This window comes from Olea europaea, chromosome 8 (genome assembly GCF_002742605.1).
Source record: "Olea europaea var. sylvestris chromosome 8, O_europaea_v1, whole genome shotgun sequence".
NCBI classification, from domain to species: domain Eukaryota; kingdom Viridiplantae; phylum Streptophyta; class Magnoliopsida; order Lamiales; family Oleaceae; genus Olea; species Olea europaea.
Window position 1 is genome coordinate 14627939 of NC_036244.1, and position 11758 is coordinate 14639696.

At 33.1% G+C, this 11758-nt stretch overlaps 1 protein-coding gene across 1 annotated transcript; it reads left to right on the forward strand.

The window, feature by feature from the left end:
- The first annotated feature begins 3706 nt into the window (after positions 1–3706).
- LOC111399261 (phosphate transporter PHO1 homolog 10-like) lies at positions 3707–9402 on the forward strand. Its single transcript, XM_023026530.1, is given in 13 exon segments — positions 3707–4374; positions 5156–5492; positions 5597–5645; positions 5830–5901; positions 6634–6763; positions 6922–7042; positions 7155–7413; positions 7493–7597; positions 7689–7733; positions 7820–7969; positions 8469–8747; positions 8835–8971; positions 9125–9402. Coding segments are annotated over 13 exon segments (2373 nt in total). The 5' UTR covers positions 3707–3800; the 3' UTR covers positions 9240–9402.
- The last annotated feature ends 2356 nt before the right edge of the window (positions 9403–11758 follow it).

The following is an 11758-nucleotide window of genomic DNA, read 5'->3' on the forward strand; positions in this document are numbered from 1 at the left end:
TTTTTTTCAACTATGTCCAAATTTTACCACAGTTAAAATATACGTTATTTTTCACACTTACCTTAGACCTACATTTGCCACCAATGCCAAATAATGACCACAAGTAAAGTATGAATATAATTCATATAGAATAGTCCAGTAAACTTTCCTAAGGCCACATGCAATTCTAATAATGTAGAAAAATTGACAGCAAATTCACAAAGAATTTAAGGCAAATAATTAACAAATAATTCTTAGGTCTAGCAACAGGCAATGGTTACCCCTTCATGGTAACCCCAAACCTAATGTCACCCCACGCGATGACCTCTAATGCAAAAAATAAATTACTCTACACATTTATTTCAACTGTAATAATAAAAAGCAAAGAATACGATACCGAGCGGACACGTCTGAAAGTCCGTAAAGATCGAGAGACGTGAATTCACCACGGACACGTCTGAAAGTCCGTAAAGATCGAGAGACGCGAATTCACCACTTCAGGACTATCACTCTTCATCCTAAAGTCAACAGCAACCACAGCAACACGAAAACAGCACCCAGCACCCGAACATCCAAGGGCAAAATCGTCCAACTTTCACTGTATTGCTTCAAACTGAAATCTGAAAACACCGCAGGGTCCATCTCGTCATGGGGAAGATTCTATCTGAAGACTACATCGCCGGAATCCTCCAGACGCGCCCTCACACACCGGCGGTTGCCGGCCACGCGCCGGCGTCGTCCCAACCTTTCTGAACCGTCTCCACCTGCACAGTCCAATGGTGGTATCCATTTCTTCAAACTGTTTTTGGTTTCATCAGAATACGCTAAAACAGATCCGACAGAAAATTGAAAAAAATCGAACAGTTTCTGTCTCTAATTTTTAGACCCATTTCTAACCACTTTCAACCCGTTTTTAGCCCCAAAAATCACAGATTTATCAACAACACAAGCTTTGATATCATTTGTAGCGAAAATCCCTCGATAAATCTTGATTCCGGGCTCATAAAATAATCAATACCGATTTACCTTGGCTCGACCCGAGACTTTCACATTCATTTTGGACTGCTCTCTTTCTCTCTAGCTCCACAAAGGAGAAGGGTGGTGGTGTTAGCAATCCACAAAGATATGGAGAGGAATAAGAACAGTGGTTGAATCTTACTCACAACCTCACATGGCTACCCTCTCTCTCGGTTGCCTCTCTTCTCTCAACTCTCCTCTTCATTGCTACAACACACACGCACCACCAAAAATGGCTGGGAGATAAATACATATATATAGGTTAGTTTAGGTCACTCTAATTGGGCCTAGGGTTCACTAAGCGGGCTACCAATTAACTTAAACTAATGGGCCAATATTCAACTTAAACTCAATATTCAACTCCAACTAACAAAATAATCATCCAACCCAAACCCGAACCATCCAAAAGTGTAGTTCATCTCCGAGTCGAGCCAAGTCCATGGTGTCGATAAATAATCCAACAACTGTTTTAAATCATCGCCCGGATTATTGGGTATCAAAAAACCCAACACCATCTGTAATAAAAATCTGTACAAGTAGCATTTTCCTATATAGAACTACTAAGATATTGTTTTAAAAGGTGTTGGCAATAAAAAGAATAGAGGATCAAAATCGACAAAGATAGCATGGTTATGTAATATATGTGATAGATTCTATAATGTCCATCTACATGTGCTATGTGGATTCATGTGAAAATGACATGTTCATTGAATTACAAATCCCCCATGGAAACAGAAAGGTTGAGCTCTCTTTGGTCTCACCATAGGTGCTCACTGTGCTAAATTAAAGCGCATAGCAAATTTTTTTTTAACACTGGATTTTGGCAGGGTATGTGGTCGTGTTAAGCTGCCACACCTCTTCTGTTGTAGTGGGATTATACCAAACCCGAGTGAACAGACTGGTTGAACGCACATTTATCATCATCATTATTATTGTCGTTATCATCGTTATTATAGTTAGAATCTGTGTTGAGCTGATTCTTGTTTAAATTTTGTAGTTCACCAAATGGAAGCTTAATGCTTCAACCGTGGGGTTAATTACCTTCTTTCCCATCTCCTCAAAACTGTTAATTATAGCAATTACTTATTAACATCCCTCTAGAAAATATTTTTTTTGCAGATAATTCGAACCAATTTTCACAAGAATCGAATTGAATCATTTCCCAATGCTGAATTTTATCACCGGCTGGCATCAACAAAAGGAAGATGCAATTACAGTTCCTTTACTCCGTTATCGTGGCACTACTTGTGTTATCAAGACACGTGTCAATCAGTGGTGGGACACAAAATATTATAGAAATTATTTAGTTAGGGCTCGTTCGGTAGTGATTTTGAAAAGTGAATTTTTTATCGTTAGATAAAAAGTGAATCCTACTTGTGAAAGAAGAAATAAAAAATGACGACTGAAATAGTGAAATAACTATAAAAAAAATTGATTTTTTGAGAAGAAAAATCACTACCAAACTTGCACTTATGTGGTACTTCACAACTCATTAAAGTATGATTAGACAATTTTAAATTAAGTCTGTTTGTTAACAATTTTTCACCTCAAAAAATTAAATTTTTGACCATTACTTTATTATTTCAACCGTCATTTTTTTACTTCTACACTCATATATGAGACTCATTTTTTTCTCTAATGGTAAAAAAATTAATTTTAATAATTATTGTCGAACATTCCCTAAATAAGAGACTATCAAATAAAGGGGGGAAAAATTAATAAAGCACGTTTATAGTCGTGCATTAGTCAAGTTAGACCGCTTAATTTTGCGCTTAGTGTGAAGGAGAGATGTTTCGCGCTGTGGAAATGCACTTTTTAAAACGTTGATAAAATCATTAATTTTGTGAGAAGGCTTACAATATTACTGTGGTCCTAACAACACCAGATCTTAATCTCTAACAAACTGTAGAAGGAAAAGCCGCATGCAATGCTCCTAGTGTATGCTTTTCTGGACGGAAGTATTTCTTCATGTCTAATTCAAATTTAAAAGCTTACAAATATAAAAGGTGCATTTCCTGTATATGTTCACATTGTGTTATGGCTTTCACTCTATTGATGATATGAATCAAGCAATCGACTCTCTGTAATTTTTTGGTGAAGATCTATGGAAGTGTGATAAATGTATTTTTTATATATAAATTGTGAGCTTTGAAGGTTCTTGTTCGATTTTTGTAATTTTCATCGTGTGGGTCTTAATCTAGAAATTAGCACTGATTTTCATCTAAAGAACGGGCGGTTAAGCAAATGGTATTTAGTTGCATTGTTTTAAGCTACTGGAAATTTGTGTGGCGATCCCTTCTATTTTGAGTAGTTTCTTCAATTTCCCTCGTCTTTACTAGCATGTTTTAATGGTTTGTTTAGAAGATTAAAATCTCAATAAACAAGTTTAGGGATGCTGGTGAGAGAAATTCCAATTATCCCAATTAATTGATGCACATACGAACAATTTATACACAGTTACTAGTTTCATATTTAATTTCAGTCCACAGCGCTCTTTACTGATTACGTATTGTGCTGTCTATCGCGATGATGATATGCTATAACACATCATATACGAGTATAAATGGCTTAAATTTCAATTAATGTTCTTAATTTTTCTTCATGATCTTGTATATGTTTAATCTTCGATGACTTTTTCTGTGATGCTATGAAATATTAAGTAAAGCCAGGTCACCGATATTGCCAATAGTTTAGGATCTTACTAGTGAATGGTTATTGTTATGTCTAGCAGAAACACATCAGAAGCAAAGTCAAGGGAAACCTGGAAACTCGAAGTATAAGATTATGCGAAAAGGAATGCAGATATGAAATTTGGGAAGGAATTCAAGAAACAAAAAGTGCCGGAGTGGACAGAAGCGTATGTAGACTATAATGGACTCAAACGAATATTACAAGAGATATGCCGTGTCAAAAAAAGTAAGCTACCTCCAGCTCCACTGAGAGCTACTCAACAAAGATCAATACTATGCAGAACCTTTAGTGGTTTAAACCCAGAAGCTGGCAATCTCCAGAATTCAGAGGACATTGAGAACCCAGTAATAGCTGTTAATACAGTGCAAGAGGAGAATTGTAGAAAGTTATACAACACTGAGTTACTGGTGTCCCCTGAAGAATTGGAAGAGAATGAGATAACCTTCTTCAGAAAACTTGACGATGAGCTCAATAAAGCAAATACCTTTTACAAGGACCAGGTTGAGGGAGTGGCTAGGAAAGCGGCTTTGCTTAATACACAAATGGATGCTTTGATTGCATTGAGGATCAAGGTGATGAATCCAAGTTTTCATGGATCTAGTTATCTAAGACGTCTTTCCACGAATATTGACAACTTGTTCCCCTCAAAGATCACATCTCCAAAAAGAGCAGAGACTTTTGGTAGGTGCTGGAGCATCATTTTGAATATTAATCCTAATTTTTATTGAAGAGGAACTTGATGTCTTGTTGAATTAGTTGGTTTTCGATGCAAATTGCAGCTGTAAAATTGAACCGGTGTCAGTTGAATCAAGTTATTTTGTATAACATCTTAAAAGAAACAATGGTTATGATTCTTTAACACGTGTAATTTGTCAAGAAGACCAAAACTGAAAATTCTGAAATTGAATGACAGTGCGTGTCTTCTGCAAACATGTTAGCATTTTAAAGATGCCTTCCAAGTAATTGATTAAATTAAGACTTTTAGAGGTTCTTTGAATATTTTTTATTCTGAAATGTTCTCTCATTCTAGAACTCAGTTAAGACCAGTTTCTCAGCGTCTATAATTTGAAATTTTGAATAGGATAGTTGACAAATATTCCAAGACCTCGAAGAAGCTAACGTGGTGATTTTGAAATTGTATATTGTATAGGTTGATTTAGGGATTCCTTGATTATAATTTTCATGAATCATGGTCCTTCTACGTCCAGAGTGTTGCTCCAAATTGTGATGTAATAATTATTCAAATCCTAAAACAAATACAGTCTGTCATTTTGATTTGAGGCTTTAGTTCATTTACGTGCAGGAGGGAGTCTAATGGATATGAGACTTGGAGTTAAAATGAGTTTCAATCAGCAAGGACATGACTCTCCTAGTGTTAACGCAGTTATAATCATAATATTTCAACACTGCTTTTACCGAATAATTTATTTTATTCTCAATTCAAAAACTTGCCGATTTTCAGTGGTAGAGCATATGAATTTAACACCAGAAATGGAATTGAGATGCCAAGGACTGGAATCTGACATCCATTCTGAATCCGATAGCGCTCCTGTGGCACACTATGTTGGTGCTTCAATAGACGAGGCAAATTCCAGCGAATGCAAAACAACTCAGTTGGAAATCCTTGATCGAGTTAAGATTTCCAATAATTTTGAAACTCCAATATCAACAATTAAAGGAGTTTTCAAGGACTCGAAAGAGAAGGATTTGAGTTTTAAGAAAGAGGAACTTAGAGAAGTTGAGGAAAGGCTGAAACATGTTTTCGTTGAGTTCTACCATGAGCTTCGCCTTCTAAAGAACTACAGGTAGTGTATTGCAAAAATGTACGCGTGAATTATTTTCTTTCACAAGTTTCCCCTTCTGCTTTATATTATTTGTTACTCATCATTTGTTATGAATTAGTAAACAGCTTCATGAATCTTTCTGCTTTTTCCAAGATCCTAAAGAAATATGAAAAGGTATTTCTTGGTGGATCCAAATGCTATTATGATTCCTTATGGTTGTATTTGCATTCAAAAACATAAGAAGACAGAGGCATGTTTCACTTATCAAAACAAGAAAAAGAAGTGGAATTCTTAAGCCTGTCTGGAGACTGCATCTATTCGTTAGTGTAAAAGTTAGTTACTTGTTGCACCAATGCAGATCACATCTAGGAGGGCTGCAAGATCATACATGAAAATTGTGGATAACTCTTACATTGGGAGTTCGGATGAGGTTTGTCTGATTTGCTTTTTCTTCGATTTAATGGAAGGTATAATAAGATTGTTGGCTGTTTGAATTTATCTAAATACAAGTTCAAAGTGTGCATCTCTTATATATTGAGTAAATCAATAGTTATGGAAACACTTTGTATTTTCATTTTTCTCTTAATTGAAAAATTGTCCATTTTTATTGATGCCAATGATGGATCTAGATTTTAGACAACTGACACCAGCATGTAGTATACTTTTGGTTCGTTTGTCAATTTTCATTGATTGATACAACATTACGATCAGAAGGTTAATAAAGTGATCATGGAACTTTAACATTCTTAGGCTTCTTTTGATTCCATCCAAAATGAAGCCTGCATAGATATTGGAGTTCAGGAATAACAAGATAGCAACTTCAAAATATTATATGGATTAAAACATGCAAGTGTACATCCCATGTGGCTGAATATTGATCGAGATGAAAATAACTCAGATACACATTAGAGGTCATTTAACCAGTCTGCAAGATATCAGTTAAGTTATTTGGATAATTCATATAAATTTGATGTCCCTGAAATTTGCTTTCTTCTTCATGAAAACCACAAAAAATGCATGCAAATGTATGGCTAAAAATCTGGGAAAAAATTACAGAATCATGCTACCCTGAAATGTATGTAAAGGAAAAAACTTCATAAGCTGTCATTTCTTGCTTTTGAACAAATGACAATAGTTTAATTTCTCGTTCATGTAATCCCAGATTACAACTCTCATGGATCAGGTGGAAGTTACCTTCATTAAGCACTTTTCAAATTCTAACCACCGGGAAGGCATGAAATTGCTGAGACCAAAACAGAGGAGAGAAAAGCATCGTATAACATTTTTCTCAGGTAATTTACTTAGGTAATCCTATTACATTTTTATCTCAGCAAGAGATCTTTTTCGGAGATTAAAGATGGATGGCTTTCACAGCTCTCTGATGTTCAATGCTTCCAAGTGAAAAAAAATTATTGTTCTCTCACTTCTGTAATTCACTATGGATCTCCAGGTTTCTTTTCTGGTTGCTCAATTGCTTTACTTGTTGCTATTATTCTACTCATAGAAGATAGAAAATTAACGGATAAAGAGAACACAACCTGGTACCTGGGTATGATCTTCCCACTCTACAGGTAAGTCAAATCTTGATCAGAACTTCTTTGATACAAGCATAGTACATCATAACTGAGTTAATTTTTATCCATGCTACGATTTCACTAAAGATATAATTATCACCTTTTGCAGTTTCTATGCATACATCGTCCTTCACATGCTTGTGTATGCCACAAACATATATTTCTGGAGGCGCTATAAAATCAACTACCCCTTCATATTTGGTTTCAAGCAGGGAACTGAGTTAGGTTATAGAGAAGTCTTTCTCCTCAGCAACAGTCTTGCAGTGATTACCCTTGGAACTTTCCTAGTACACTTGTACATAAAGATGGACTCAAGAAAACAAGATTACAAGACATGCTTTGATCTTTTTCCTCTGGGCTTACTCATAGTGAGATATTAATTAATTGTACCAATCATTTGCTGCGTCATGTACTCAATGTCTTGACTAAGTACCTTCTGTCATGTAGGTTGTTCTTTTCATTGTATTTTGCCCTTTCAGTTTTCTCTACCGTTCAAGCCGTTTCTTCCTTATCAAGTGTGTGTTTCATTGTATTTGTGCTCCTCTTTACGAGGTACATCTGACATGGAGAGTTACCACCTCTACAACTTTGAACTAATTTATAGTACCAAGCTGATTTCCATTAGTTATATTCATTATTGCAGGTGACACTTCCTGACTTTTTCTTGGCTGACCAACTTACTAGCCAGGTTCATGTCATGTCAATGTTACTAGTGGTCAAAACTGCTCCTCCATATCTCTGTTTATGAATAGTTTACCTTCTGTTTGAATGCAGGTACAGGCTATAAGGAGCTTTGAGTATTACATTTGTTTCTACACTTGGAAAAAATCATCTCGGAGACAAACCAAATGCAGCAATCATGATGCTTACAATATTTTCTACTTCATTGTTGCAGTAATCCCATATTGGTTTCGTTTCCTCCAGGTTCATCACATTTAGTCCTTGTCTTCTAGTAAACTTTTATTTGATGTATCCTAATTCTTAAACAATAGGAAGAATGGGTTTGAATAGATGTTGACTGTCAGCTTGACTGAATTGATTATCACTAAACAAATATAATTTCCTCCAGCTTCCGTACTTGCCACTACTTGGTGATTTATGATCAGTTACCTAGCAGATTTGTGTTGTTGGCCTACTGTGAGTCTACTATCCGCTTACTAGTGCTGAAACTTGCTGCTCTAATCAACTTGAAGAGCTTGTTTACTTTCATTCCCTCTTATAATTATTTTTATATAGTTCACTCAGTATGTTTTTTGCTTCACGATGTCATGCTTTTCATATGATTGTCTGATATGTACTCTATAAAAAAAAAAAAAAAAAATCCACCATCTGTATAAAGGATTCCTCCTGTATAGAAATTTTCTTTACTTTCATGCCTGTAAATGCCGAGAAGCACTGAGACAGGGCCCATTCTTTGATGCAGTGTGTTCGTCGATTGTTTGAAGAGAAACACATTGCACATGGATACAACGGTTTGAGATATTTTTTGACAATTGTTGCTGTTGTCATTAGAACAGCTTTTGAACTAAAGAAACAATTCACATGGCAAGTGTTGGCTCTGGTTAGCTCAGTTATTGCTACTATGTTTAATACATATTGGGATATTTTTGTTGACTGGGGGCTTCTGCAAAGAAAATCAAAAAACATGTTTCTGAGAGATAAACTACTGGTTTCACACAAAAGTGTATACTTTGCAGCTATGGTAATGCTCAAACAACTCTTTTTTTTTTTAATTATTTATATGACATTAGTCGTCATGCCAATTTTTATTCAGGGATTTTTCTTGTAGATTTTGGACATTCTCCTCAGATTTGCTTGGCTTCAGGTTGTCCTTGTATTTAATGTGCATTCTTTGCGTGGAACGACTATATCAAGCATATTTTCCTGCCTAGAAATCCTTCGCCGTGGAATGTGGAACTTTTTCAGGTATTTTCTCTCGTATTAAAAAATAAAAAGTAAATACTCAATAATTATCTTGGATCACCAGTATTATTACGAAGCATGCGGAGGCTAGTAGCAGCTTATAAAGCTGCAAATTGTGACCGTATACACTTAAGAAGTTATTTTGAATGCTATCAGATTGGAGAACGAGCACTTGAATAATGTGGGAAAATATCGGGCATTCAAGTCTATTCCGCTTCCCTTCAATTACTATGATGACGATGATGAAGATGACGATGACAAGGATGACTAGGTGGTCTAGGTAGGCTATATTCGATCCACTTTTGTAGACTAACCTATATGATACGTTTGATAAAGAGTATTTGATGGAGAAGAGGACGAATAAGAAGCAATAATTTTGTTCATTATCCTCCTACCCTTGCTTAGACCCCAAGCACATGTATTTTAAGGAAATTGGCAGGTACAGCTTTCCAAACTATTTTTAACAGAACACTTTGGTTCTCGAACCTTTTTGTCTTTTGAGTCCCTAGACTTCAATTTTATACCTTCGTTTGAGCCCCATTATTTGGTAAAAATGAATTTTGGAATAGTAAATTTTTGGATAATGTGTGGTTGAAAAGTAAGAAATAGTTTTAAACTTATGTGTAATATTATTTTATTACTAGTCTTTGACACGTGAGTTACACGAGTTTTGTATTTATTGTATTTTTATTAGCATCCAAATTGTAGATTTTTCAAAATTGATTAAAAATTCGAAATATTTGGTGAAATCTAATCGTTTGGTTCATTACATTAGCGCAGGATGCAAGGAGATTTCTTTTTCATTTTTTATTTTTTTCAGCATTTATTTATTTTTTATTTGTTTTATTCATATTATAAATATTTTTTTCAATCTAAAATACTTTTTAGTTCTTTTTTCTTTATAAAAAAACTTAATTTTTTCAATTTTAATTAAAAAATATTTATACTGTAAGAAAACACTGCAACACGCAATTTTCATACATCCCAAAAAATTTAAAAATAAAGATAGTATAACACAGAAATTATTTTATAAAAAGTTACTTGTAAGTAAAAAATTTGAAAAGAAAAGAATTTTAAATTGAAAAAAAATTATTTGTAACGTAAAACTACGATACTGATTTCTCTCGGCACCATATTCATATGTATTTATATTTTGTGTTTCATATATATTTAATATTTATTTTATGCTTATGTTGAAAAATAAAAATCTGAAAAAAATTTTGAAATTCAGTTTGGTAAGTGAATGTACGGTGTTCTGTATTCTTGACATTTGTAAGTGCAAAAATCTGTATATAAAAATACAGCAAGTTACAAATACGGTAGGCAGCATATACGGTAAGTTGCAAATACGCTAGGCAACATATACGGTAAAGTGCAAATACGGTAAATTGTTTGCAAATACGGTAGGCAACATATACGATAACCTGCCTGCAAATATGGTAAACTGCATATATGGACTTATAATTTGTTATAAATGTATAAAATTTATTTAATATTGAATTTCTTAAGTATTTAATGTTGTAATTCAATATTGTTTCTTTTTTTATTATTGTATTTTCAAAAATTAAAAAAAAAATTGGTTATGAAATTGCTAATTTTTAAATGTGTTTTTTTTTGTTAAAAATAAAAATAATTTTTTTTATGTTATTTGTAAAAAAAAAAATTATTGTAATTTTATTAGCGTAATAAGAGATTTATTATGCATTTTTATTTTTTGCATTTTGTGAAAAATTTGTTTATGGTAATTGACAAATATTCTTCCACACATGCATCATGCCAACAACATTAAAATAATAATAATTTTAATATATATTAAAAAATATATATATATATATTATGGAGGAAAGCCTCCATAATACGGAGGCTTCATGGAGATACCTCAAGCATGAGCCTCCGTTAACAAAGGCTCATGTGTGCTTGAGCCTCCATAATTACGGAGGCTCCAACGTGCATTTTTTTACTTTCTTTTTCCTTCATTGGCTCTCAGTACAATAATTTAATTTCATTTAATCAACTTGATTTTTTTAATATTCTTAAAATAAAAATACATAAAATAATGGAGGATTACTCTTTCTCCATTTTTACACACTACTGCCATACTTCTCTATTTCTCCATACTATCTCTTTCACCATTTTCTCACGATTTCAACCATGTATCTTTAGAAAGTTTATTTTTGAGTACATAAGTAAGTTTAAATAAAAATATTATTTTTATATATGTACGTAAAATGTATATAGTAACCATTTGGATGACCAAAAAATAATATCAATCAAAATGTTTACGAACCGTTTAAATAATAATTTATTGAGGGGGTTAATTCAAGAGCAAAAGTGTGAATTCCATAAATATATGATTGAAAATATGTTTGAAAAAAATAAATTTTAAAAAATAAAGACCAAACATAGTAAAAAATGAATATATTTATTTTTCGAAAAATAGGTTTTTATTACCATTTCATTTTTATCATAAAATGATTCTAATCTTAATATATTATATTGTACTTCAAAATTACATAATCTAGCAAATATAATTTTTAAAATTAATTTTTATAAAATAATATGTTTTTATGATTTTTTTAAGGTATAATATAATACTAAAAATATAAAATAATTAAAACTTTATTAATTTTATAATATAATATGTTATGGAGGCTCATACTGTGATGCCTCCATAATTGTTATGGAGGCTCAAGCATAAGCCTCCATAACATATTATTTTATAAAATTAATAAGAATTTAATTATTTTCTATTTTTTAGTACTATTATATTTCGCCTTCCAAAAAAAAAAC